Source organism: Oncorhynchus mykiss, chromosome 6 (genome assembly GCF_013265735.2).
Source record: "Oncorhynchus mykiss isolate Arlee chromosome 6, USDA_OmykA_1.1, whole genome shotgun sequence".
NCBI lineage: Eukaryota > Metazoa > Chordata > Actinopteri > Salmoniformes > Salmonidae > Oncorhynchus > Oncorhynchus mykiss.
Genome location: NC_048570.1, coordinates 7,175,939 through 7,203,076, shown reverse-complemented (window position 1 = coordinate 7,203,076; position 27,138 = coordinate 7,175,939). Strand labels below are relative to the sequence as shown.

Genomic DNA, 27,138 nt, shown 5'->3' with positions numbered 1-27,138 from the left:
TATGTAAAAACATTGGAGGCCTACAGTTGTACATTATTACAAACTTTATAACATACCATTGTAGGAAATACTATAAATTGCTTCTGAGAATCTACGTCTAACAGTCGCTTCCCAATCACCTATGTCCAGTAGCCTTCAGAAATATCTATTAGGAGGGATTCACTTATTCACATCTCTTTTTTAATCTGTCCTGGCAGCTAAATATTCGGGGCTGTGGGTTTGCGCTAAAGCTGTGGTAACATAGTGTTAAAGTATATGCTCCGCGTTCTGTCCCTAACTAGGAGGTGTTTCGAGACATGTTTTGTTTTATAATGGTTACATGTTCAGTACACACCCCTGCATTCTATATTATAAAGTAGGCTGTTGGTCTTTGAGGTCCGTTATGTCAATTTGCCTTTATACATCTCATTGACCTACTGTCAACTCCCTCAGTTGTAAACATCTACAATAATCATTAGACGTACGCGTCAGAGTTATCATACCACGTGTCGGGGTTTGTACAGAGTTGGTTAAATCCACTCTTTTGCTCCCCCCTTACATGGGTAATAATCTCCAAGCTGCTCTAAGCGGCGATGTTTTTGGTGTCTCTAGGTTCATCTCTAGACTGGTGAATGAGGCCTGTTACAGCTTTCTGACAAAACCTTTAAATGTAGTTTGTGAAACCATTCAGTCGTGGATGTATGTAAAACATATTTAACCCGTATTGCAGGTTACCGAAGCCTCCTGTTGTACTATGAATCCCCACTCACCCCTGTTAGCTCTTGATGTGTTGGCCGAAATATGAAATTACCTCTTCCCCTATCGTTAAATCGTGAGATACATTTTTAAAACCAGTGATTTAATTCATAATATTTAGTACATACATTTTAACACATGTTATAATTCCAAAATGTTTACTATTTCTTACAGATAGATGGTCCGGTTAGCCACGACCATTATCCATTTCAAATTCATCAACTCAAAGACGCTTGTCCGCTCCATCAAAACTCCGTAAGTTTTCCCTCCATGTGTAGATCAACCGTTCCTGCCTGTAAATCCTGGGTATGCCCACATCATTAATGAATAAGATGTGTAGAAAACTGTTTAGCCATAGTTAAAGGCCTTTCATAAAGAGTCTGTCATGATTGCCTGTGCCACACGTATTGCTTGTTACCTAATACTACTGTTGTACATTTAATATCCACTAGCAGATTTCGTCGCATTTGCACAAATTCGGTCATGTTACTGTGGTCTTTTTAAATGTCAGTAAATATGTGTGTAAAGTGTATATGTTTGTTTCACTGTAGATTTGTTTAAGCCCTCCTAGAAACACCTAATTAAAGGCCTTTCATAAAGAGGCTGTCATGATTGCCTGTGCCACATGTTTAACACGTATTGCTTATTACAGAATACTACTGTTGTACCTTTAATATCCCCTAGCAGATTTCGTTGCATTTGCACAAATTCTGTCATGTTACTGTGGTATTTTTAAAAGTCAATAAATATGTGTGTAAAGTGTACATGTTTGTTTCACTGTAGATTTGTTTAAGCCCTCCTAGAAACACCTCATTTCATCCCACAGCCTTAATTAATAAGCTGTGCAGAAGCTGTTTAGCCATAAGTAAAGGCCTTTCATAAAGTGGCTGTCATGATAAACCTGAAATTACCTTTAGGATCTTTTCTTTGGGGTTCTAATCTCCCCAGGTGTACATGCACTGAAAATCCTTAGGCTGGAGCCATCTTGAAGCTCTGTGCCTGTACATATAAAGAGAACTAAATAGGAAACTAGGCTGAGAAACATTATTTAGATGGCTGTTTAATTGTTGTTTAAAGCCTGAAATGGACACAATGCCAAGGGACCTTGTTTCTAACACACACACACACACATACAGACACACATTCCTGCTCCATAGATAACAAACATAAGGGCAATAAAACTGGGGGGGTCATACCCGGTCCAAAAGTTCAAACACAACAACCACAGTTCAACCAGGCCCCTAGACATCCATCAACTGGACTACTTCAAAGGATGACATAGAGATCTGAAATAACACAAAATAACACGTGACCACGGGAACAGGGGGACGGGGAGGGGGCACATATTCGGACACGCAAAGGTCAAAATGACGTAAGGTCATCAATCAATCATTTTGACGCGTGCCGTCTACTTTATTCTCTCTATTATGTCCTTTCTTGGAATGATAGGCTATTACCAGCATTTCATTGAGGGGTGCTCCACCATCGCTAAGCCGCTGCATGGGCTGACAACTGGGACGAAGGCACCACGCCATGGGAAAAGCAAGAGGAAAAGAGGAATACATAGGAAACTCACAGCAGCAGACTGGACTGGTGAGTGCAAACAGGCCTTTAGTCAGTTGAAACAAGCTCTCCTCAATCAGGTCACGCTAGCCCACCCTGATTTTAGTAGAACTTTCTTGCTGTCTGTAGACGCATCTAGTAATGGATTAGGTGCTGTCCTCTCCCAGGTGCCAGAGGATGGGTCTGCAGCCAGACCCGTAGCATTTGCTAGCAAATCATTTACTTATGCACAGTCAAAGTATCCTACCCATAGGTTAGAGTTTTTTGCTTTACGCTGAGCCATCTGTGAAAAGTTTAGTCATTGGCTAAGGGGCAAGCCTTTTACTGTATGGACAGACAACAACCCATTAACGTACATCCTGTCCTAGCCCAAATTGGATGCCTGTGAACAGAGATGGGTTGCTAAACTCGCTCCATTCGAGTTTGACATCAAGTACATCCCCGGTCCCAAAAATGTAATTGCTGATGCACTCAGTAGACAGCCATTTGTGCAGCCGAGCGCTCTCCACCGCATCACAAGGGTTCCATACAAGGCCTTGCTGGAAGAAGGTGCAGGAGTACTTGCTGAGAAGGTGCAAGATGTGTTCCGCTGGTCGAACCACCCATTCGACCTCGAAAGCTGCTCACCGTCAATTGAGGCAGATGTCTGTGAAATTGTCATGGACTGCCAAACTACCTCCTATCCTTCTCCCGGTTCTCTGTCAAAGGAAGCGGTGTCAGCAGTCCTGAGGTCGCAAGAGGAGGCTGGTCTACAGAACTGTGCTCTGCTACTGCCTCAGCTCCCTCAGTCACTGGTGCCATCTGAGATGTCAGATGTGAGAGTGCTATCCCGTGATGACCTGATATCAAAGCAGCGCCAGGATGACGCTCACGCCAGAGTTGTCTTCTACGTGGACACTGGCCGTAGACCTTCTAGGAGGGAATGTGGCCATGAACCACTTGAGGCTCTGCGGATTCTGAAGACCTGGGAGAAGCTCACTCTGAAAATGGGTGTACTATATCACGTTACCAAACGTTTTCTGTCAAAGAAGAAGACGTACCAGTATGTAGTACCCACCTCAATGAGGGCGACAGTTTTGAAGGGTGTCCACAATGAAGCCGGTCATCAGGGGCAACAGCGGACGTTGTACTTGACGAGACAGAGGTTCTTCTGGCATGGTCTGGAGTCGGATGTGAGAGAGTATGTCAAGACCTGCAAGTGGTGTGTGTTCAGTAAGGCCCCCGAGCCAGAGGCCAGAGCTCCACTGGAGAACATCATCACGACTGATCCCCTCGAGTTGGTGTGTGTGGACTTCTGATCTGCGGAAGACTCCAACAACAAGTCCTTGGATGTTCTGGTCGTCACTGATCATATTACTAAGATGGCCCATGCCTTCTTGTGTCCGAACCAATCAGCTAAAGCGGTGGCCCTTCAGCTGTGGAACAACATCTTCTGTGTGTATGGTTTACCTCGTCATATCCACTCTGACCAAGGGGAAAACTTTGAAAGTAAATTGATTGCTGAGTTGTTGAGTGCTGCAGGAGTCCAGAAGTCCACACACCTCCCTACCAGCCGATGGGAAATGGGGGAGTCGAAAGGTTCAGTAGAACGCTGGGGAACATGATCAGGGCTTTACCTACGAGAGCGAAGCACAGGTGGCCCCAGAAGCTGAAGTCGTTGACCTTCGCCTACAACTGTACAGTCCATGAAACCATGGGCCACGCCCCTTTCCAGTTGATGTTTGGGAGAACCCCACGTCTGCCTGTGGACATGATGTTTGGTACTGTGCTGCAAGACTCAGAGGTTGTAGACTATGACGAGTACATCAAGTCCCTGACGAGAGACCTGAGGGAGGCCATGGAGACGGTACAGGTGTCGACAACCAAACAGCTGAAGAGGCATGCAGGCCTCTACAACAGGGAGATCAGAGGAGCTCCAGTGGAGGTTGGTGATCGGGCGCGGCTGGCGAATAAAGGTGAACGTGGAAAGAGGAATCTGGCGGATCGTTGGGAGAACAACCTCTATATTGTTACGGAGAAGAATAGTGACATCCACAGAACATCCATCAGAACTCACCACAGGGGGCCACTGGTGGCACAAGCATGTCAAAGCTAACCTTTGGAGAAGAAATGTCCGAACCCTCTGAAGAAGAAAGGCATTCTGAAGATGCCTCTGGTAGCACAAGCTCCAGCAACAGTCACAGAACCCTTGACCTTGACTATCCACCGACTGTGGACAGTGACCCACCAGTGGGGGTTGTAGGTGAACAGGTTAAACGTAATGATAACTCTGTTAGGTCTGTCAGGTCAGGGGCTGGTCGGGTTAGGAAACACCCAGTAAGACTCATGGAGACTATGCAGACACAGAGGGTTTTTCATACAGAATTCATTAGAATACCTTTCTGGGATGTGCTTTGGTATATGATTGCTGTATATAAGTGGGTTAGCTAGCATGCACCGATGTAATGGTCACATAAGCCCACTGCTAACACAGTTGTTTTCATGCTACAGATTTTACCATTGACAGCCATCAACATCATTAGGCCCTTCACAACTAACCTGCTGTTTCCTATTGAACAACAGATAATAATGCTCAACTGGGACCACTGGCTGGGGTGATTTATTAGGACAAAACACAACGCAAGGAGAGAACGATTAACATCTGTTACACTAACAACAGTGTAGTTAACTCAACTCATTCAAACTATCATGACTATTGTTTAGAGAGAAGATCATAGAAGATCAGGCATAAAGTTTAAGATATAGCAAGAGAGGACAATATGGTGCAAGGTAGCCAAAGTGGAATCAAAAGTCATAGGCCTAATCATCAATCAAATATGAAATATAAAACCAAAATATAATCTACATATAAATGTAGTAGAGTTGAAAAGGTTATTCCATCAAACTTCTAATGATTAGAATAGTACACAAGGCAGAACAGAACAGCCAGGTTGGGGGTCAGTGGCCCAAGCCCGCGAACAGGAATATTCCAAGTTCAGACAGAAGGGGGGGAGTCAGATCGTTATGATCGCCAGGAAATTTACTTTTGGTGTCTATTTTTAATTGTTGCGCTACTGGTGCTGCCTGTTGATGTTAGGTAGGGAACTACAGTAGCTGAATGATGTTAACATCATCTTAAATGTATTTTATTTCATCTGAGTGCTTGCGTCACATACTAACACCCTGGTACAACCCGTAGCTCCCGTTCTCCTCAGTCTGAGTAAAACACTGAGAGAAAGGTATGTGTTGCAGATTACTCCTTTGTAGAAGTCCATAACGTGAAATAAATAAAACATCCCGATGTTAATGCTGTAGATATTGTTATAAGGGAGTGTGAGACTATTGAAACATGTAACTTTCAGAGTTTTATTGTTATTAAGATAGTTTACAGAGTGCTAAAAGTGCTGCTGTTGCTAGCTAGCATGCCTTTCTGTGATGCAGACGGTTAGCTGCCCACTGGTGCTGGCTTTGCATTATGGGAGATGTAGTTTTGTCCGGTCTGAATGGGATAGAGGCGATTTCACGTTGTAACTTGTTTGTGTTGCAGTGTTTTTGTACATGAGTTGTTGTATTTTGGTACTGTCAACACTGAAAGCACCTAGCAATGTATTGGGGATGTGAGACAGGATATGTGTTTTACCTTTCTTCATGCTCGAAAGGGGTATAATGAAAGAGTGGAAGGCTGAGTCAGAGAGCCAGAGGGAGGCAGAGTGCCACAGAGGGAGGCAGAGTGCCACAGAGGGAGGCAGAGTGCCACAGAGGGAGGCAGAGTGCCACAGAGGGAGTCAGAGTGCCACAGAGGGAGTCAGAGTGCCACAGAGGGAGTCAGAGTGCCACAGAGGGAGTCAGAGTGCCAGAGAGGGAGTCAGAGTGCCAGAGAGAAGCAGAGCGAGCCACAGAAGCAATGGAGCACCAGAGAAAACTGCAGGAGATCCACAGACTCAAACAACTGCTGGATCTACTGATGGTGGACCTACAACTGGCCCACATAAGACATGTCATTGTTATTATTAAAAGGCAGTGTATATTTACCCAGCTGAAAATGAATAGTGGCAGACAGCGGTACGCTAACCCAATGTTAACTTTTATTCCTTTCCTTAACCCTTACCTTAACCTCACTGAAACTATACCTAACCTTTACCTTAACCCAACTCTAGGTCCTGAACCTAACCTTCATTTATCTCAACCCCTATGCCTTTCTTCTGCCGGTTGAATATCCACTTCCTTATTAACGTCATTACTGTTGTTGTTGTTGTTGTTGATAACTGTATCTGTGCAGGTTGTAAATAGTTGCATTAGTGAAGCATCATCTGTAGGAGTAATTTCTACAAGCATAAACATCAGAGGCAACATTGTTGTAACATCACACAAATTGTAACAGGAATTTCTCAAACCCCTAACTGAATGGGCAAGAAGGTTGTGTGTTTGTATTTGTACACATTGTGGACATAATTGATTCCGTAAAATGTCTCATATTTGCATTGGGAATTTCATTTAGCTTCAATCAGAGAGAGAGAGAAGATAATAGAGGCAACGAAAAGAGAGGAGATAGCAGAAGAGGAAAGAAGGGAGATCCTTGAGAAGAGGGGTGAGTTAGAGAACACTGAAGAGGAGGAGGAGAAGGACGATGACAAGGAGGACATCCTCCCACCTGATAAAAGTATCTGAAGGAGAGCCGTGGGCTGGGTAAATAAGAAGTGGGAGAAGAGGAACCTCAGAAAGATAGAGAACCTGTCAGAGAGAAGCTGAGGAGGGCTATAAGATCGTCCACATAGGTAAGACCTGTTTTCCCTCTGCTTATGACATCATCCTCTGTAGTCTCCTCTACACACATACGTTCCACACCAGTCATCATGTTGCATCATTGTTTCAATATAAAACTACTGTCCAAAATGGTCAAGCTGATCTGGTATCAACTTAAATGTAATGTACACAGGGAATTTAGAATGGAAAACTGGATCTCAATGACCCTGGTCTAAAGTAGTGCATCATAGCCTTTTGAGGCCCTAAGAAACATTTTGTTCAGGTTTTTGACTACATTTCCTCCCAAACTAATTTACTTCAATTCTACACATTTTCCCATGGGGTGGAGAGAAGAATTAGCAGTTTTTAACCTAATTTCCTTCAATTCTACACATTTTGCCATGGGGTGGAGAGAAAATGTTGGCAGTTTGAATCTAACACCGAAACGCGTCCGCATGCGCCATCGTGCGCATATTGATTTTGTCCACCCACACCAAACGCAATCACGACACGCAGGTCGAAAACTATTAAACATTTTTGGCAAATTAGCTAGCTAACTTGCAGTTGCTAGCTAATTTGTCCAGGGATATAAACGTAGAGTTGTTATTTTACCTGAAATGGTCCTCTTCTCTGAAAATGAATCCCTATGTAATGGTCAACTGAATCGTTTCTTCTTTGGACTTTATATGGCGATTGGCGTCTAACTTTCATAATAAGGTGTATTACCACAACCGACCGACTTCAGTTCATCTTTCAATCACCCACGTGGGTATAACCAATGAGGAGATGGGAGAGGCAGGACTTGCATCGCGTTCGCCGTCACAAATAGAAGCAACTTCTATTTTCGTGCTTGGAAACGCACATGCGAACAGTGTGGATGCAATGACTGAATAACATGTATGTGTACATTTATTTTGCAATGCTCGCGCACGCATTGTGTCCGGTTTGGGTAGCGTGTCATTTTACACATTTTGCCATGACGCTAAGATGCTATCTGAATGAGAGTGACTAACAAGATCAATGGAAGCCCATTGCAGGTCAAGGCCCCTGGGCACGTGCCCTGCGTGCCTTGTGTGCCTAGTCTGTAATTCCACCCCAAAAGTTTTTTTGGGGGGGGGTCAGGGGGCCCCAAGTTGCCATGAAGCCCTAAGCTATCGCATATGCCTAGGGCCGGCCCTGACACTATACAAAGAATAGGTGCCATTTGGGACTCATGTTAAACTTTGGGTCAGATCAATTCTGGAAGGGGCTTATTGCACTTTATTGACAAATTCCATGCCTTGCTCAACTGTAAAAGAAGGGGGGGGGGGAGTAAAGAATCATTGAGATCCAACTGGGTTCTCTATTCCTAATTCCCTGTGTCCATTACATTTAAGTTGACACCAGATCCACTAAGTTGAATGTGAACTCTACTTTTTCTCCTCTCCCAGTCATCCCTGGACCCATAAGGCTAACCATGACCCAGGCAGAGAGAGAGAGGAAGGAGCTCCTGAAGACTGAGGAGAGAAGGAATAAGATGGAGGATTGCAGTGGAGAGAGCAGTCCCTGCTTAATAAACGGACTCATCAGAAACTTAAAGAGGAGAGGGAGAGGATGAAGGAACAGTACCTAAATAAACAAGCAAGAGATTTAAGATGGGGTAAAGAATGTATTTATGTTTTACACTGTTATATATATGTTATATAGCATTCCTGCTGTCTGTTGAGAGCTGGAACTCGACCAAGCCACAGTACCACTGAGGACCACTTCTCTACTCAATCTTTACTAATGATTTACCTTCAGTAATGAACAAAGCAAGAGTGGTCATGTATGCTGATGATTCTGCAATGTATAGTGCAGCATCAGAATGTAATGAGCTAACAAATGTACTGAGCAGTGTCCGGTTATATGGTCAATCCCTGGTCCTATCACACTTAGAGTACTGTCCAGTTATATGGTCAATCCCTGGTCCTATCACACTTAGAGTACTGTCCAGTTATATGGTCAATCCCTGGTCCTATCACACTTAGAGTACTGTCCAGTTATATGGTCAATCCCTGGTCCTATCACACTTAGAGTACTGTCCAGTTATATGGTCAATCCCTGGTCCCATCACACTTAGAGTACTGTCTGGTTCTATGGTCATCTGCAGCAAAGAAAGATGTAAAAAAAAAGTTCAAAATGGCTCAAAACAGGGCTGGTAGATTAGCTCTTCATTGCTCTAAACAGGGCTGGTAGATCAGCTCTTCATTGCTCTAACCAGGGCTGGTAGATTAGCTCTTCATTGCTCTAACCAGGGCTGGTAGATTAGCTCTTCATTGTTCTAACCAGGGCTGGTAGATTAGCTCTTCATTGCTCTAAACAGGGCTGGTAGATTAGCTCTTCATTGCTCTAACCAGGGCTGGTAGATTAGCTCTTCATTGCTCTAACCAGGGCTGGTAGATTAGCTCTTCATTGCTCTAACCAGGGCTGGTAGATTAGCTCTAAACAGGGCTGGTAGATTAGCTCTTCATTGCTCTAACCAGGGCTGGTAGATTCACTCTTCATTGCTCTAACCAGGGCTGGTAGATTAGCTCGTAATTGCTCTAACCAGGGCTGTTAGATTAGCTCTTCATTGCTCTAACCAGGGCTGGTAGATTAGCTCTAAACAGGGCTGGTAGATTAGCTCTTCATTGCTCTAACCAGGGCTGGTAGATTAGCTCTAAACAGGGCTGGTAGATTAGCTCTTCATTGCTCTAACCAGGGCTGGTAGATTCACTCTTCATTGCTCTAACCAGGGCTGGTAGATTAGCTCGTAATTGCTCTAACCAGGGCTGTTAGATTAGCTCTTCATTGCTCTAACCAGGGCTGGTAGATTAGCTCTAAACAGGGCTGGTAGATTAGCTCTTCATTGCTCTAACCAGGGCTGGTAGATTAGCTCTAAACAGGGCTGGTAGATTAGCTCTTCATTGCTCTAACCAGGGCTGGTAGATTAGCTCTAAACAGGGCTGGTAGATTAGCTCTTCATTGCTCTAACCAGGGCTGGTAGATTCACTCTTCATTGCTCTAACCAGGGCTGGTAGATTAGCTCGTAATTGCTCTAAACAGGGCTGTCAGATTAGCTCTTCATTGCTCTAAACAGGGCTGGTAGATTAGCTCTTCATTGCTCTAACCAGGGCTGGTAGATTCACTCTCCATTGCTCTAACCAGGGCTGGTAGATTAGCTCTTCATTGCTCTAAACAGGGCTGGTAGATTAGCTCTTCATTGCTCTAAACAGGGCTGGTAGATTAGCTCTTCATTGCTCTAAACCGGGCTGGTAGATTAGCTCTTCATTGCTCTAAACAGGGCTGGTAGATTAGCTTTTCATTGCTCTAAACAGGGCTGGTAGATTAGCTCTTCATTGCTCTAAACAGGGCTGGTAGATTAGCTCTTTGCTCTAAACAGGGCTGGTAGATTAGCTCTTCATTGCTCTAAACAGGGCTGGTAGATTAGCTCTTCATTGCTCTAAACAGGGCTGGTAGATTAGCTCTTCATTGCTCTAAACAGGGCTGGTAGATTAGCTCTTCATTGCTCTAAACAGGGCTGGTAGATTAGCTCTTCATTGCTCTAAACAGGGCTGGTACATTAGCTCTCCATTGCTCTAACCAGGGCTGGTAGATTAGCTCTTCATTGCTCTAACCAGGGCTGGTAGATTCGCTCTTCATTGCTCTAACCAGGGCTGGTAGATTAGCTCGTCATTACCTCTAAACAGGGCTGGTAGATTAGCTCTTCATTGCTCTAACCAGGGCTGGTAGATTAGCTCTTCATTGCTCTAACCAGGGCTGGTAGATTAGCTCTTCATTGCTCTAAACAGGGCTGGTAGATTAGCTCTTCATTGTTCTAAACAGGGTTGGTAGATTAGCTCTTCATTGCAGGAACCAGGGCTGGTAGATTAGCTCTTCATTGCAGGAACCAGGGCTTGTAGATTAGCTCTTCATTGCTCTAACCAGGGCTGGTAGATTAGCTATTCATTACTCTAACCAGGGCTGGTAGATTAGCTCTTCATTGCTCTAACCAGGGCTGGTAGATTAGCTCTTCATTGCAGGAACCAGGGCTTGTAGATTAGCTCTTCATTGCTCTAACCAGGGCTGGTAGATTAGCTCTTCATTGCTCTAACCAGGGCTGGTAGATTAGCTCTTCATTGCTCTAACCAGGGCTGGTAGATTAGCTCTTCATTGCTCTAACCAGGGCTGGTAGATTAGTTCTTCATTGCTCTAACCAGGGCTGGTAGATTAGCTCTTCATTGCTCTAACCAGGGCTGGTAGATTAGCTCTTCATTGCTCTAAACAGGGCTGGTAGATTAGCTCTTCATTGTTCTAAACAGGGTTGGTAGATTAGCTCTTCATTGCAGGAACCAGGGCTGGTAGATTAGCTCTTCATTGCTCTAACCAGGGCTTGTAGATTAGCTCTTCATTGCTCTAACCAGGGCTGGTAGATTAGCTATTCATTACTCTAACCAGGGCTGGTAGATTAGCCCTTCATTGCTCTAACCAGGGCTGGTAGATTAGCTCTTCATTGCAGGAACCAGGGCTTGTAGATTAGCTCTTCATTGCTCTAACCAGGGCTGGTAGATTAGCTCTTCATTGCTCTAACCAGGGCTGGTAGATTAGCTCTTCATTGCTCTAACCAGGGCTGGTAGATTAGCTCTTCATTGCTCTGATCAGGGCTGGTAGATTAGCTCTTCATTGCTCCAACCGTATGAATATTATCCAAATGCATCAGAATCTCTCATGGCCTCACGTTGAAAACAAATTACTATCCAGTCTTCTGATTATTTTAGAAATGTTATATATATTTTTCATTACGTATTTTTTTAGGCCAGTTAGTATATACTAGCAACACACATAACCACCAAACCAGACAGGCAAATTCAGGGCAGCTAAAACAACCCAAGCCAAGGACAAATCGCCTTAAATCAACAGTTTTATAAAGAGCCATAGCTGAATGGAACTGTTTACCAATCCATATTTCTCAGGCAAAAAGTAAACACCCCTTCAAGATGAAAATAAAATAACATCTAATGCAATAGACCCTATGACTGGACAGGAAATAGAAAGCATCAACTGAATGTTACATGTGTTTCCTGTCAGGTGTTTTAATTGTCTGTACTGTCTACTTGTTGAATGTTTGAAGTCTTGATTTGTGAATGTTTGTAATGTCTTGTTAATTGGTGTTGGACCCCAGGAAGATCAGCTGGAGTTACGGCGTTACCTAATGGGGATCCTAATAAAAATGACAAAGGACATGTTATATTGCAGAGGAGTCAACTATACACATCTATTTTAGACCATAGACCTTGTTCCACCCTATAAAAGTATCTGAAGGAGAGCTGTGGCCTGGGTGACTAAGAAGTGGGAGAAGAGGAACCTCAAAAAGACAGAGAGAACATATCAGAGAGAGGCTGAGGAGGGCTATAAGATCATCAACAAAGGTAGGTCCTGTTTTCTCTCAGTTCATAACGTTTAATGACTCCAACCTAAGTGTATGTAAACTTGCGACTTCGACTGTATGTCCAGTCCTTTCTAGTGTGGCGGCAAATGAGTTGAACAGGAGAAGAGGATGAGGTTGGTGGTGGAGGAAGAGCAGTGGGGGTGGTGGGTAGAACAGCTGCAGTGACGTTGATTGGTTGATCTGGCTCATCACTTGTTGACTAAAAGAAAGAAAGATTTAGACATTTGTTGGACATTGCCATAGTTCAACAGCTGAAAAGCCTTCATTAACATACTCCCAGAGATAGAAAGACATCCAGTATTCACTGAATGAAGGAGCCTATTTACAATTTCATTCATCAATTAAATAAATGATACTATAGTACATTCAATGACGTTATTATAGTAGACTATAGGCTACTCCTGTATCTACCTTCTACAATACCGTCATCATTGAATGAAGCAGCATACCTATCCACATTTATAATGGTAGGTGTGGGGATGGTAGGTGTGATAGGTGTGGGGATAGTAGCGATGGTAGGTGTAATGGTAAGTGGAGTGTTGGTAGGTGTGGTTGATGGTAGGTGTGGTGATTGTAGGTGTGACGGTAGGTATGGTAGGTGTGATTATGGTAAGTGTAGTGATGGTAAGTGTAGTGATGATAAGTGTAGTGATGGTAGGTGTGGTTATGGTAGATGTGATGATGGTAGGTGTGGTTATGGTAGATGTGATGATGGTAGGTGTGGTGAAGTAATTATGGTATGGTTTTTGTGGTGATGGTAGGTGAGATAGGTGTGGTGATGGTAGGTGTATGGATGGTAGGTATGGTGGGTGTGGTGATGGTACGTGAGGTAGCTGTGGTTATGGTAGGTGTGGTGATAGTAGGTGTGATAGGTGTGGTGATGGATGGTTTGGTGAAGGTAGGCATGGTAGGTGTGTTAGGTTTTGTGATGTAGGTGTGAGAGACGTGGTGATGGTAGGTAAGTTTGGTAGGTTTGGTGATGATAGATATGGTAGGTATGGTGATTATAGGTGTGGTAGTTTGGGTAGGTAGTTGTGGTAGGTAGGTTTGGTAGGTGTGGTGATGGTAGGTGTGGTAAGTTTGATGATAATAGATGTGATAGTTGTGGTATAGGTGGATTGTAGGTGTGATAGTTGTGGTAGGTCGATGTGGTAGGTAGGTTTGGTAGTTGTGTTTGGTAGGTGTGGCAGTTTTGGTAGGTAGGTGTGTTAGTTGTGGTACATATATGTGGTGGTTGTGCTAGGTAGGTTTGGTGATGGTAGGTTTTGTAGTTGTGGTGATGATAGGTGTGGTAGTTGTGTTAGTTGTGGTAGGTTGGTGTGGTGGTTGTGGTGATTAGGGTTGGGTGGTATCCATATTTTCATATTGTCATACCATCCTTCTCTCATACCGGGGTTTAAAGTATTGCCAGCATAGCACATGAGGGGGTGCTAAAAACACAAGAAAAACCTATTGCACTCTATTTCCAGAATGCTAACAAATTAGCACAAACTGATAGCAAATTCACATAGACGCTGTTAGCTACATGCTAACAACTGAAAACGAACAAACTAATTGCAAAGCAGTGGAGGCTGCTGAGGGGAAGACAACTCATAATAATGTCTAGAATGAAGTCAATGGAGTGGTATCAAACACATGGAAACATCTTTGATGTGTTTGAACCCACTCCATTGACTCCATTCCAACCATTATTATGAGCCATCGTCTCCTCAGCAGCTTCCACTGTTGCAAAGAAAGGCAAATCCAGCTCCTACGAACAGTAGGTTAACTGCCGTGTTCAGGGGAGGAATGACAGATTTTTACCTTGTCAGCTCGGGGATTCTATCTAGCAACCTTTCGGTTACTGACCCAACACTCTAACCACTAGGATACCTGCAAATTATAGATAAAAAGTATTGGTGGTCATCAACCTTTCCAAATAAACACAAAAAGTTGGAAAATCGCAAATTCAACAATGAGTGGTTTGGAAGGAATCAGTGGCTAACTTCAAGCTTAACAAAGCAATCACTAGCCTGCTATTCAGCATGACTCCTGAGTGGTTGGAAGCTTCTCTATAAATGATGTAATATGCCTGGGAGTGTCACGTTCTGACCTTAGTTCCTTTATTATGTCTTTGTGTTAGTTTGGTCAGGGCGTGAGTTGGGGTGGGTAGTCTATGTTATTTTTTCTATGTAGTATTTATGTGTTTGGCCTGGTATGGTTCTCAATCAGAGACAGATGTCGTTTGTTGTCTCTGATTGAGAATCATACTTAGGTAGCCTGTTATTCCCATTTTAGAGGTGGGTGATTGTTTTCTGTCTCTGTGTCTTCACCAGACAGATCTGTTTTGTTTTCGTTCGTTGTCCTTGTTATTTTGTTTTTTGTGTTCAATGTTAATAAATGATCAACATGGACACGTATCACGCTGCATATTGGTCCGATCCTTCATACTCCTCGTCAGAGGAAGACGAATATCGTTACAGGGGGACATGTATACTGTATCTAAGAAAGTAATACTAAGTGTATGTTGTGTAGTAAGCTGTTAGTAGCCCATGTGCCTCACCCTAATAATGTTGTCCCTTTCCCCTCTCATAACTTAGCCTACTGCTCTGACTTGGTGGTGCACATGTAGACTATAGCCTGTTTAAGAGAAATGTAATCATTGAATATTGTACGAGCTTTCATTGTCTGCTTATATGCAGTTATGACTTGGTGTACAGGGAGAATACTGTAAGAATGGCCCATGTTCAAAATTCTGTCGCTGTACATTTCAAAAGTGCTGAACAAATGGTTATATTGACGACGTCCATCCTAGGTCTCTCATTGTCTTAATCTAAATTACAGATATCCTGTAGTCCACTCGTTGTCCCCTTGTGCCATAGTTTGTACTTCTCAATTGTCAGTAGAAACCACATTTGTTTAAGCAAGTCAGCCATATCAGCTATGTTTTTTAAAGGATTCTCTCCATGGTGCTGAAAAGATAGCTCTGCTATTGCGAAAGCTTTATGTCGACCCTAACAGTTTGTGGGCACCGTTTGTTAAATTTATAGTGCAATTAATGTATTGTTTAGTGTTGTGTTGTGTAGTGGCTTTGCTGGCATTCATCTAAAACATTTTGGGGGAGTTTTCCCCACCAAGATGTACATGCTGCAATCACCACTGGGTGGGTGAATTATAACACACCAACCCTGTTACCTATAGATAGACAGTCTAGACATGTTTAAACTATTTACATGTGTTTGGTAAGCTTGCATTCCATTCCCCCTGTCACATGGGGATCTATGGTTGATTCTAGATGAAATAGTCAACTCTGTTACAGTCAACCCTGTCACTTTATTTGGCACTTAATAGACACTTACTATAGTATGTATTTGTTACTTTGAGATGGGAAAACATGTTTTATATTAAGTTGAACATGTGCTTTTTATGACAGAATGTTAGAAATAGGTGAAATATAAAGTTACACTCCCCAAAAGGTACTCAATTGGTGGAATGACCCGAGTACTGAACTGGAGGTGGGAGAGCTAACGATGCTTCTACTGTTGCTCTCTCCTCAGATTCTTAGAGAAGCTATTTCAATCTGATATTTCTCCTATGGTATAAAATAGATGTGTATAGAGGACTCCTCTGTAATATAACATGTCACACATTGTATCAAACTGATGGAATGTTAGGTGTCTCATTGAAAGTCTAACATCTACCATGACTACTGGATGTTTCAATTCTAATAAATAACAAAACAATCCACACCGTAACAACAATATTGCTTTTTTAATAAATGCTTTTATTAAAGAGTAAAACTTTGCAAACAAAAATGACATCATCAAACATCACTGGCCTGACTTGAGAAGCTCTGCCCGGGGATGGAGCCAGCAACTTAGCTGCTACCGGTCCGGTCCAGGCTACCTGCAGACCTCCTCCCAGACCTCCTTTTCAGAACCTCCCCTTAACAGGAGAGGTGGTGGAAATGATCAGAGTTGCATTCAACTTGAATACAGATGAGAAACTCTGGTCTGTGGAGCCACTGGTCTGAGGGGAGGACTTCTGTTGAAACTATTTCCATTTTTGGGATATTTTCTAGGACTGTAGAGGTGGTAAGCAGAGATGAATTTAACTAGGATACAGATGAGAGTCTCTGTTCTTGGGAGGAGGGTCACTGACCTTCGATGGTTTGTTGCCTGATAAAGAGGATACTTGCTGGCTTGAGGAGACTATAATGTTTTGAGGAGGAAATGTGGCTCGATGACTTAAAGAGGAGGAGGAATTATTGGGCGACACTTTTAATTACCAACGTAACATTAGTGGAACTGTGGCTTCATCGAGTTCCAGCTCTAGGCAGACAGCACGTCAGGAAGGCTGTAAGACATCACAGAGACAGGTAAGTATCTATATATTTACATGTGTGTTGCATGTACACTAAACCCTCACATTTGGATAATGTCACTTTTTAAAGTGATGACATGTATATTAACAGTGTAAAACATGAATAGATGTTTAAACATTCTTTACCTCATCCTAATTTTCTTCCAGATGCTTGGCTTTTTCTTTGTCTTGGATATTCGCTCTGATGTTTCAGCCTCTTCTGGAGCTTCTAGCTGCTGGCTGTCTGGCCCCCCCTGATGGTTCTCTGGCCCCTCCTGCTGGTTCTCTGAACTCCCCTCCTGGTTCTCTGCCCATGCCTGTTGCCTCCTTGGCCTTTCCTGGTGGCCATCAGCAGATCCAGTGGGCTCTTGGCTTACTTGTTGGCCATTGGCCCACCCGGGCAACTCCTGACCGTGGTTGTAATCGTGGCTGTGTTGGGTGGTTAGACACCGGGTGTTGATTTGAGCATCAGCCTCCAGATTCATCTGCTCCAGGTAGTTTTCCTTCATCCTCTCCCTCTCCTCCTTCAGTTGTTGATGAGTCTGTTTTTTAAGCAGGGACCGCTCTCTCCACTGCTTATTGAAATCCTCCATCTTCTTCCTTCTCTCCTCAGCCTTCAGCAGCTCCTTCCTCTTCTCCCTCTCTCTCTCTGCCCGGGTCATGGTGGATGTTAGCCTTGTGTGTCCAGGGATGGCTGGGAGGGGAGAAGAAGTAGAGTTCACATTCAACTTAGTGGATCTGGTATCAACTTAAATGTAATGGACACAGGGAATGAAGAATAGAAAACACAATTGGATCTCACTGATTATTTACTCTTTTCAGTTGAGCAAGGCATGGAATTTGTGAATTAAGTGCAATAATCCCCATCCCAAATTGACCTGGCCCTAAGTTGAACATGTGTCCAGAATGGCACCTATTCTTTGTATAGTGCCAGGGCTTATGTGATCGCTTAGGGCCCCATGGCCACTAGTAGCCCCCGGATCCCCCCAAAACACGTTTTTGTGTGTGTGTTTTTAGGAACTCTTTCTGGGTCTCTACTTAGTCTTGAGAGTTAGACTAGTAGATGACACAAGGTACCATTTAAAAACGTGGTTGTTATCAGCAGTATTTTTCTTGTTATGTCAGTCAGTCACTCAATGAGCCATGTCAGCTAACATATTCTTTGGACAGTAGTTTTATATTGAAACAATGATGCAACATGATGACTGGTGTGGAACAAATGTGTGTAGAGGAGACTAAAGAGGATGATGTCATAAGTAGAGGGAAAACAGGTCTTACCTATGTGGACGATCTTATGGCCCTCCTCAGCCTCTCTCTGATACGTTCTCTCTATCTTTCTGATGTTCCTCTTCTCCCACTTCTTGTTTACCCAGCCCACAGCTCTCCTTCGGATACTTTTATCGGGTGGGAGAATGTCCTCCTTGTCATCTTCCTTCTCCTCCTCCTCTAAGTCACCCCTCTTGTACTCAAGGATCTCCCTTCTTTCCCCTTCCACCATCTCCTCTCTTTTTTTTGCCTGTATTATTTCTTCTCTCTCTCTGATTAAAGATAAAAGGCATTTAATGGCTTTCTTTCTCTCCTCCTCTCTCTCTTCCTCTCTCTGCCTCTCCTCCTCTCTTAGTCTCAACATTTCTTTCTGTCTAGCAATTTCAATCTCTCGTTTTTTATCCTGCTCCTCTTGTTGTCTTGCCCTCTCCTGTTTTCTTTCCATCTCCAGCCGTCTTTCCTCCTTCTCCCTCCTGATTTGTTGTCCTCTTTCTATGTGTTCTCGTTCCCCCTTCAACACTTCTAACCTCCTCTCTTTACGCCTATTGAAGACTTCCCGTGCTTTTGCTTTAACATTAACTACTACATGTTTCTTCATGCTTACTTCCTTTCCTCTCTCTTCTCTTTCCCTGTACTCTTCCTCTGCTTCCTTAACCACTTCCTGCTTTTCTTCCATCTCTCTCTCCTGTTCTATCTCCAGTTCATTCTGTCCCTCAATTTCCCCCAAAATATTTTTCTGCCCTTCCTTTCTTCTTCCTGCTTCCTCCCTTTCTCTCATAATCATCTTTTCTTTCTCCATCTCTTTCTGTTGCTGATCTTTTAATTCCATCTCTCTCTGATTGTCATTGTCTTTCTCCCTTTCTTTCTCCTTCTCCTTTTGTTTCTGTCTCTCCTCTTGTTGTTGTCGTCTGTGTATCTCTTCTATCTCTCTCTGTCTCTTGTTCTCCCTCTCTCTTCCCTTCTCCATGTCAATTTGCTTCTGTTTCCATATATTTTCTTCTTCTTGATCTCTCTCAAACATTATCTTTCTCTCCACTTGTTGTTGTCGTCTTTCTTTCTCTCCAATCTCTCTCTGTCTCTCTTTCTCTTCGATCGCTCTCTGTCTCTCTTCTTCTCTTTCTTCCTCTTCCATCTCTATTTGCTTCTGTTTAAATAGTTGTTCTTCATTCTCTCTTTCAATCTCTTTCTGTCTCTCTTCTCCTCTTTCTTTCTCTTCCATCTCTATTTGCTTCTGTTTAAATAGTTGTTCTACATTCTCTCTTTTGATCTCTCTCTGTCTCTCTTTCTCCTTCTCTTGTACTTCCTCTTCCATCTCTATTTGCTTCTGTTTACATCTTTCTTCATCATTCTCTCTTTTGATCTCTCTCTGTCTCTCTTCTTCTCTTTCTTCCTCTTCCATCTCTATTTGCTTCTGTTTAAATAGTTGTTCTACATTCTCTCTTTTGATCTCTCTCTGTCTCTCTTCTTCTCTTTCTTCCTCTTCCATCTCTATTTGCTTCTGTTTAAATAGTTGTTCTTCATTCTCTCTTTCAATCTCTTTCTGTCTCTCTTCTTTTCTTTCGATATGTTCTTTCGATATGTCTCTTTTCCATTATCTTTCTTTTGATCTCTCTCTGTCTCTTCTCCCTCTCTCGTTCTTCCTCTTCCATCTCTATTTGCTTCTGTTTACATCTTTCTTCTTCGTGCTCTCTTTCAATCTCTTTCTGTCTCACTTCTCTTTCCATGTTTTTCTGTCTCTTCTCCATTCTCTTTCTTTTGATCTCTCTCTGTCTCTCTTTCTCCCTCTCTCGTTCTTCCTCTTCCATCTCTATTTGCTTCTGTTTACATCTTTCTTCTTCGTGCTCTCTTTCAATCTCTCTCTGTCTCTCTTCTTCTCTTTCGATATGTTTTTGTCTCTTTTCCATTATCTTTCTTTTGATCTCTCTCTGTCTCTCTTTCTCCCTCTCTCTTTCTTCCTCTTCCATCTCTATTTGCTTCTGTTTACATCTTTCTTCTTCAATCTCTCTTTCAATCTCTCTCTGTCTCTCTTCTTCTCTTTCCATAATTTTCTGTCTCTTCTCCATTCTCTTCCTTTTGATCTCTCTCTGTCTCTCTTTCTCCCTTTCTCGTTCTTCCTCTTCCATCTCTATTTGCTTCTGTTTACATCTTTCTTCTTCAATCTCTCTTTCAATCTCTCTCTGTCTCTCTTCTTCTCTTTCCATAATTTTCTGTCTCTTCTCCATTCTCTTCCTTTTGATCTGTCTCTGTCTCTCTTTCTCTCTCTCTCTTTCTTCCTCTTCCATCTCTATGTGCTTCTCTTTGCGTCTCTCCTCTTCTTCTTCTCTCTCCATCTCCTTCTTCTTCTCATCTTCTTCTTGTCTCTGTTTTGGTATTTTCTCCATTCTCTTTCTTTCTACCTCTTTCTGTTTTTTGTGCTCACCCTCCATCTTCTCCTCCATGTCCATTTGGTTCTGTTTCCATTTATATTTGTCTGTTTCCATATTTTCTAATTCTATCTGCTGTTCCTTGATTTTCTTGAAGACTTCCTCCAATTCAGACGTCTTTTTGTCATTGATGAGGGCTGTCTCCATCTCCATCTCTCTCTCCACTCTATTTTTCATCTCCTCTTCACTTCGTCTCCAATCATTTTCTCTCTCTCTGTCTCTATCAAATGTTCTCTCTGGTTCAGTCTCGTCTTTCAATCTAATCTCTTCTTTCATTCTCACAACCTCTCTGTCTAACACTAGTACATTTTGGTTAACCTGTTTCACTCTCTCATTCTGTCTTCTAAACGCTTCTTTCGCTCTTTCAAATTTGATTTTGTATTGAATCTCTTTTGTTGTCATATCTTCTTTCAGTCTCTCAACCTCTCTCTCTAACTCTTTTACCTTTTCGTTGACCAGTTTGACTTTCTCATTCTCTGCAATACGCATGTCTCTTTCTCTTTCAAATATGATTTCCTTCTCAATCTCTTTCAATCTCTCAATCTCTCGTTCTAATGATTTTATCGTTTCTTCTGCCTGTTCCACTTTCTTCTTCATTTCTTGTCTTTCCAATTCTGCTTTTCTCTTCCTTTCCATCTCCCTTTCTCTCTCTTTTTCCCTCTCTCTTTCCCTCTCTCTTCCTGTTTCAATAGGTTTGTTCTTCCAGGCCAGTCTTGGTCGCTGATCCTCCATGACTTTCTGCCATAGCCTCAATCTCTCAATCTCTTGCTTCATTTTAAAAGGTAAAATTAGTGATAATCTATTATCAAGACATACTTTCAAAGGATTTGCAGAGAACGATACACAGAAATACAACCTAGAGCTAGGTAATTGCATCAAACACTGGACAACATCAATAGCAGGGTCATGTTGATCAATTCATCTGGACAATTCATTGTCAATTAATGTATTGACATGGTTTGAAAAAATTATGAGACATTTTATGGAATCAATTATGTCCAAATGTGTACAAATACAAACACACAACCTTCTTACCCATTCAGTTAGGGGTTTGAGAAATTCCTGTTACAATTTGTGTGATGTTACAACAATGTTGCCTCTGATGTTTATGCTTGTAGAAATTACTCCTACAAATGATGTTTCACTAATGCAACTATTTACAACCTGCACAGATACAGTCAACAACAACAACAGTAATGACGTTAATAAGGAAGTGGATATTCAACCGGCAGAAGAAAGGCATAGGGGTTGAGATAAATGAAGGTTAGGTTCAGGACCTAGGGTTGGGTTAAGGTAAAGGTTAGGTATAGTTTCAGTGAGGTTAAGGTAAGGGTTAAAGGAAAGGAATAAAAGTTAACATTAGGTTAGCGTACCGCTGTCTGCCACTATTCATTTTCAGCTGGGTAAATATACACTGCCTTTTAATAATAACAATGACATGTCTTACGTGGGCCAGTTGTAGGTCCACCATCAGTAAATCCAGCAGTTGTTTTAGTCTGTGGATCTCCTGCAGTTTTCTCTGGTGCTCCATTGCTTCTGTGGCTCTCTCTGCTTCCCTCTGTCTCTCTGCTTCCCTCTGTCTCTCTGCTTCTCTCTGTCTCTCTGCCTCCCTCTGTCTCTCTGCTTCCTTCTGTCTCTCTGCCTCCCTCTGTCTCTCTGCTTCTCTCTGTCTCTCTGCTTCTCTCTGTCTCTCTGCTTCTCTCTGTCTCTCTGCTTCTCTCTGTCTTTCTGAATCTCTCTGGCTCTCTGCCTCCCTCTGGCTCTCTGACTCCCTCTGACTCGCTGCCTCCCTCTGGCTCTCTGCCTCCCTCAGTCTCAGGATCTCAGCCTTCCACTCTTTCATGATACCCCTTTCTACTCTTCTTCTCCTCCTTTCATCTTTTAAAAGGGCTTGGAGATGGTCTGTCTCAGACTGTAATTGTTCAATGATCTTGTCCTTCTCCGTTTCACCATTCCTCTTCTTCTTTTCCTCCTCCCAGAGGCACACTTGGAGTCTGCCCATCTCCTTCTTCTGATTTCGGATCGTTCGATCCTTCCCCATCAACTCAAGCATGTGGGCTTCCTTCTCTGTACAGGTCTTCTTCTCTTCTCTCTGGAAGTAAACCTCCATCTCTGCCTGCTTGTAGCTGGGAGCAAAGGAATGTCAACACATTATTTAGGAAGTGAACTCAGACAATTTACTACAATATTAAAATAATAATTTAACTTTTTTTTCTGCTCAATTAATAATACTTTAATACTTTAATAATAATCAATTAATACTTTAATAACACAAATCACACAACTGTGACTTACAGTACGTGAATGTGATGAGTTGACTGTCCATGATGGCCAGAGGTGGGTAATGTGTCACTCTGGTCCAGGGCGTTACGTACAGCTTGCAGACACTGAGCCTTCCTTCAGCAAGCCGCACATAATGCCCTGTACCAGAGCTAGGTTATGTGATGAATGACTTACAGACTGTTCCACATGATAGGAGGGGGTAAGAAGACAGTCCCAGTAGGAGACGGAGATCGTCCAGAAGAAGAAGAGGTGTCCATCTCCTCAGAGACTGCAGGAAAGGTCTACACGTTTTATTTCTGGAAAATAAAGAGATGCCTTCGTTCAGCAACAATGTGTGTTTCTATGTTTCTGTCACTAGATGGTGCCATTGTACACAACATTTACTCACCAGGTCAGTGAATTCAGAAACAGTCTTCAGAGTTGAGTCCTCAAGCTCTAGCCTACAACCCATCATGCATCAGCACAACTAATATAATAATATCTCATCACAGTACACCTGGATTGTGTTCACAAAGTGTTTCAGGGTAGGAGTGCTGATCTAGGATCAGGTCGCCTCCTGTCTATCAAAATGTATTCAGTTTATTTTAAAAGACCAAACTGATTATTGATCAGCACTCCTTCTATGAGACTTTGTGAATATGAGCCTATGTGAAAGAACCTTTCTGGCATATGCTGGCTAGACAGTACACAGACAATTCAGATAGTCCGACAGACAGACAGAAGAGTAGATACAGATGGAGTGATTGATAGCAACAGAAATAACGAAGCGGATGGTTAATGTATTGTAAACTTTTGTAAATATTTGACTCACCTCAAATCACACGTGTCAAACCTCAGTTTTAGTGTTGAACCGAATAATATCCTCGGCATTAACTTTCTCTGGTCTGGAGCTGTATTGTTGCGTCATTTGGAACGCTTGAGCGTCATAATCCGTTCACCGCGCCTGCTTGATTGACAGCTAGGGGTTCTCCTGCGCATCAGTGTCCAAAAGTCGATAATGTTTAGCTACTCATAATTGATAAAGTCATTTATAACTATTTTCACTTGACTTTTATTTCGTGTATTTTTGCCTAGGGTTATTTTGAATTCTATGTTGTGTGATTTGTCTTTGTATGGGCCTAAAGTTCAATGAAATACAAACAGCAACCATAGCCTACAAACATTTCCCACACAAATACAAATGTGGGTGTTTAGTGAGAACACAAAATAATAACAAACACAGCCATAACTGTACAAACAAACATACAATCACAACTCTCTCCCCACTATTTATTATTTCTGCAGTGAGGATTCACCCCCTTTAGATAATGATGTTGTAATTTATCTACAGAAAAACGTTGTTCTGAGCTCAACAAGCAGTAGTAGCAGTTTGCAAATCATAGAGCCAGATGAATGGCTCTTTCACCGATGCAATTCGGTTCCCGAGGTTCAACAAAAAGATCCGTTCAAAAAGAGCCGTTCGTTCGTGAACGACACATCACCACACTGTAGTTCTCCACCATTTCGTATCGTGAGCTGGAGGAGCGTTCGTCCAACTTGTCATCCAAGTAAATGGCAGAGGCGCATCATCCATCCGCTGAAATCCCAAGGGACTGGGAGGATAGTTCACGATGCAACAAGCGTTTGGGGAGGACATTCATTGTAACGCAATGACTGTTTTTAAATTCTTGAGGGACTCTTGCTCCAGGGGAAATCTCAGCAGTGATGTCTCTGCTGTGCGTCAGAGGTGGGATCTTTTCCTTCTTCACTATGCTTATTATACTGTACATATCGGTCACATTAATGACATTGCACTCAGGAAAGTTGTCTGTAGGCTATTGGGGAGATGCGCATAGCCCGTTGAGTTGTCACGTTCCAGTCCAAACATGACCTGGGATGTGAGAAGGGAGCTATTCTATAACACATGTAGATGACATGTTGTCTTTATATGTAGATTATATTTTGGTTTTATATTTCATATTTGATTGATGATTAGGCCTATGACTTTTGATTCCACTTTGGCAACCTTGCACCATATTGTCCTCTCTTGCTATATCTTAAACTTTATGCCCTTGTGCAGATCTTCTCTCTAAACAATATTCATGATAGTTTGAATGAGTTGAGTAAACTACACTGTTGTTAGCTTCTCAGTCTGTACTGTACTGTCCCTGGAAGACTCTCCACATAGTTCACCTAGATCCAGTCCACTTTGTACCACTGGTCAACTAATCATCCAAACCTCTGATTAGTGAATCAGGTGTGCTGGTGGTGGAATACATGATATGAACTGGTTAGGGGGAGGACAGGTTTGAGAAGGGAAAGACTAAATGGACTTTTCTGACCAACATCCCATTGACAGCCCATCTGGCCAAAACTTAAAACAGACTCTAACCTTAACCCTAACATTAACCAAACCCTTAAGCCTTAAAGGTAGTCTCATCAGTCATCAGACTGTAGTTTCTCCCTGTGTGTCCAGTAAACCTCCTCTAATCATGGGTGTGATTCATACTGTAGTTTCTCCCTGTGTGTCCAGTAAACCTCCTCTTATCATGGGTGTGATTCAGACTGTAGTTTCTCCCTGTGTGTCCACTAAACCTCCTCTGATCATGGGTGTGATTCAGACTGTAGTTTCTCCCTGTGTGTCCAGTAAACCTCCTCTCATCATGGGTGTGATTCAGCCTGTAGTTTATCCCTGTGTGTCCAGTAAACCTCCTCTCATCATGGGTTTGATTCAGACTGTAGTTTCTCCCTGTGTGTCCAGGAAACCTCCTCTCATCATGGGTGGGATTCAGGCTGAAGCTGGAGAGGCCAGTAGCAACCACCCTGACCACTTTATTACTAGTTGGGGCTGGATAGTATCTCTAGAGTTACAGTAAGGCATTTCCATGTAAAATGATTGTCTATTAGGCATTGGTTGTGAAATTGTTAGATATTACTTGTTAGATATTGCTGTACTTTCAGAACTAGAAGCACAAGCATTTCGCTACAGTCGCAATAACATTTGCTAACCATGTGTTGTGAAGTGTAAAATTTGATTTGATTTGAGCACCAACGCATCGTTCATAGGAGCATGTGTAATTGGCTGTCAAATGAAATCTAAGACTGTATATTTTTGGTAAATGTAATTATAGATCCATTTTTCAACCAGTGAAGGCTTTGATTTCTGGGTAAACAGATGGAAAAGGGATCTTAGAAAACATCACCAGAAAAAGTCTTAAAAGGTCCAATATCAGAACTACATAAAAACAGAATCATGTTGACATAAAGACCCCTGACTACTAATATCAACACTTACATTTGGTTTTGGAGAAATCATTAACCTTCTTTAAGTTTCAGAAATATTACCTTGTGCCTTGTAATTCCGTTACCAAAAACCCACATAACTTCAAGATATTTTCACATTTGTCATTGTGAGGAGGGGGATAATGAAAGTTCACAGAAGTAATGGTGGGGCTAACAATTAGTTCTAGTGATTTTTCTGATGTATATTTTTTGGGTGAATTATTAAGTGATTAAAATTCGTAATTCCATTACCAAAATGCTAGTGGAATTACCAAGAAATCTGTAACCGAATTACTGCAACTGAATTGGCTGAAATGGGAAATCATAATAGTCACAAACCACAATTGGGTCACCTGGTACGGTCCTCCTTTCCACTGGCATATTGTTCAGCTCATAACAGTTTTCTTTCTCTTCTCTGGTGGTCAAATTAACAGTGTTAAAACATTCTGTCTGGACAATCTCTCTCTGCATGCTGAGAGTGTTTGGTGCATGCTGGGAATTGTATGAGTGAGTGTTGTGTAGAGTTACATATCCTGCTTTTTCTTTTACATTTATTTTTCTTGGTGGTGTCTTTTTTCTCTTCCTATGCATCATTGAGGTTATCAGTATTTTTATTTAGTTGTTGTGGTAGAATTAAGTACATTGTTTTTCGTGTTGAAATTGGCTTTGGCGGGGGTGGCGACCCACATGGGGATGCCGTCCCTGTCACTTCAGCACGGCTGTAGGTGTGTTACTGAAGCTACTGTCACTGTGGAGGAGTTTCTGGTCGCCGTAGGAGAGAAGGTGGGATATGAGAATGTTGCTTATGCGTCACGGATGAATAAAGGGGTGGTGGTTTTGCTTAAAGAAGATCGTATGGTTGAGCATGGTGTACTTCTTAAAGAAGAGAGTCTTGTAGATCGTATGGTTGAGCATGGCGTACTTCTTAAAGAAGAGAGTCTTGTAGATCGTATGGTTGAGCGTGGTGTACTTCTTAAAGAAGAGAGTCTTGTAGATCGTATGGTTGAGCATGGTGTACTTCTTAAAGAAGAGAGTCTTGTAGATCGTATGGTTGAGCATGGCGTACTTCTTAAAGAAGAGTGTCTTGTAGATCGT

General features: G+C 42.4%; 1 protein-coding gene and 1 long non-coding RNA gene across 4 annotated transcripts in view; one reads left to right on the top strand and one right to left on the bottom strand.

Moving 5' to 3' along the window:
• The first annotated feature begins 6,829 nt into the window (after positions 1-6,829).
• On the top strand, positions 6,830-17,304 carry LOC118964830. The gene is made up of 3 exons (XR_005052002.1): positions 6,830-7,052; positions 8,451-8,659; positions 16,979-17,304. It is a non-coding gene; the product is annotated as an uncharacterized LOC118964830 (long non-coding RNA).
• The window catches only part of LOC118964829 (trichohyalin-like), a 36,867-nt gene continuing 21,999 nt past the window's right edge, over positions 12,271-27,138 (bottom strand). Inside the window, exons 1-3 of one of the 3 annotated variants that reach the window (XM_036979313.1) lie at positions 18,089-18,949; positions 16,958-17,504; positions 12,271-12,668 (exon numbers count right to left, since the gene is read on the bottom strand). In XM_036979313.1, coding sequence (XP_036835208.1) covers positions 12,467-12,668; positions 16,958-17,504; positions 18,089-18,905 — 1,566 coding nt within the window. In that variant the 5' untranslated portion in view covers positions 18,906-18,949 and the 3' untranslated portion in view covers positions 12,271-12,466. Of the gene's footprint in view, positions 12,669-16,510; positions 16,805-16,957; positions 17,505-18,088; positions 18,950-27,138 lie in introns of those variants that run through there. The other 2 variants (XM_036979315.1, XM_036979316.1) reach the window with 2 other exon arrangements.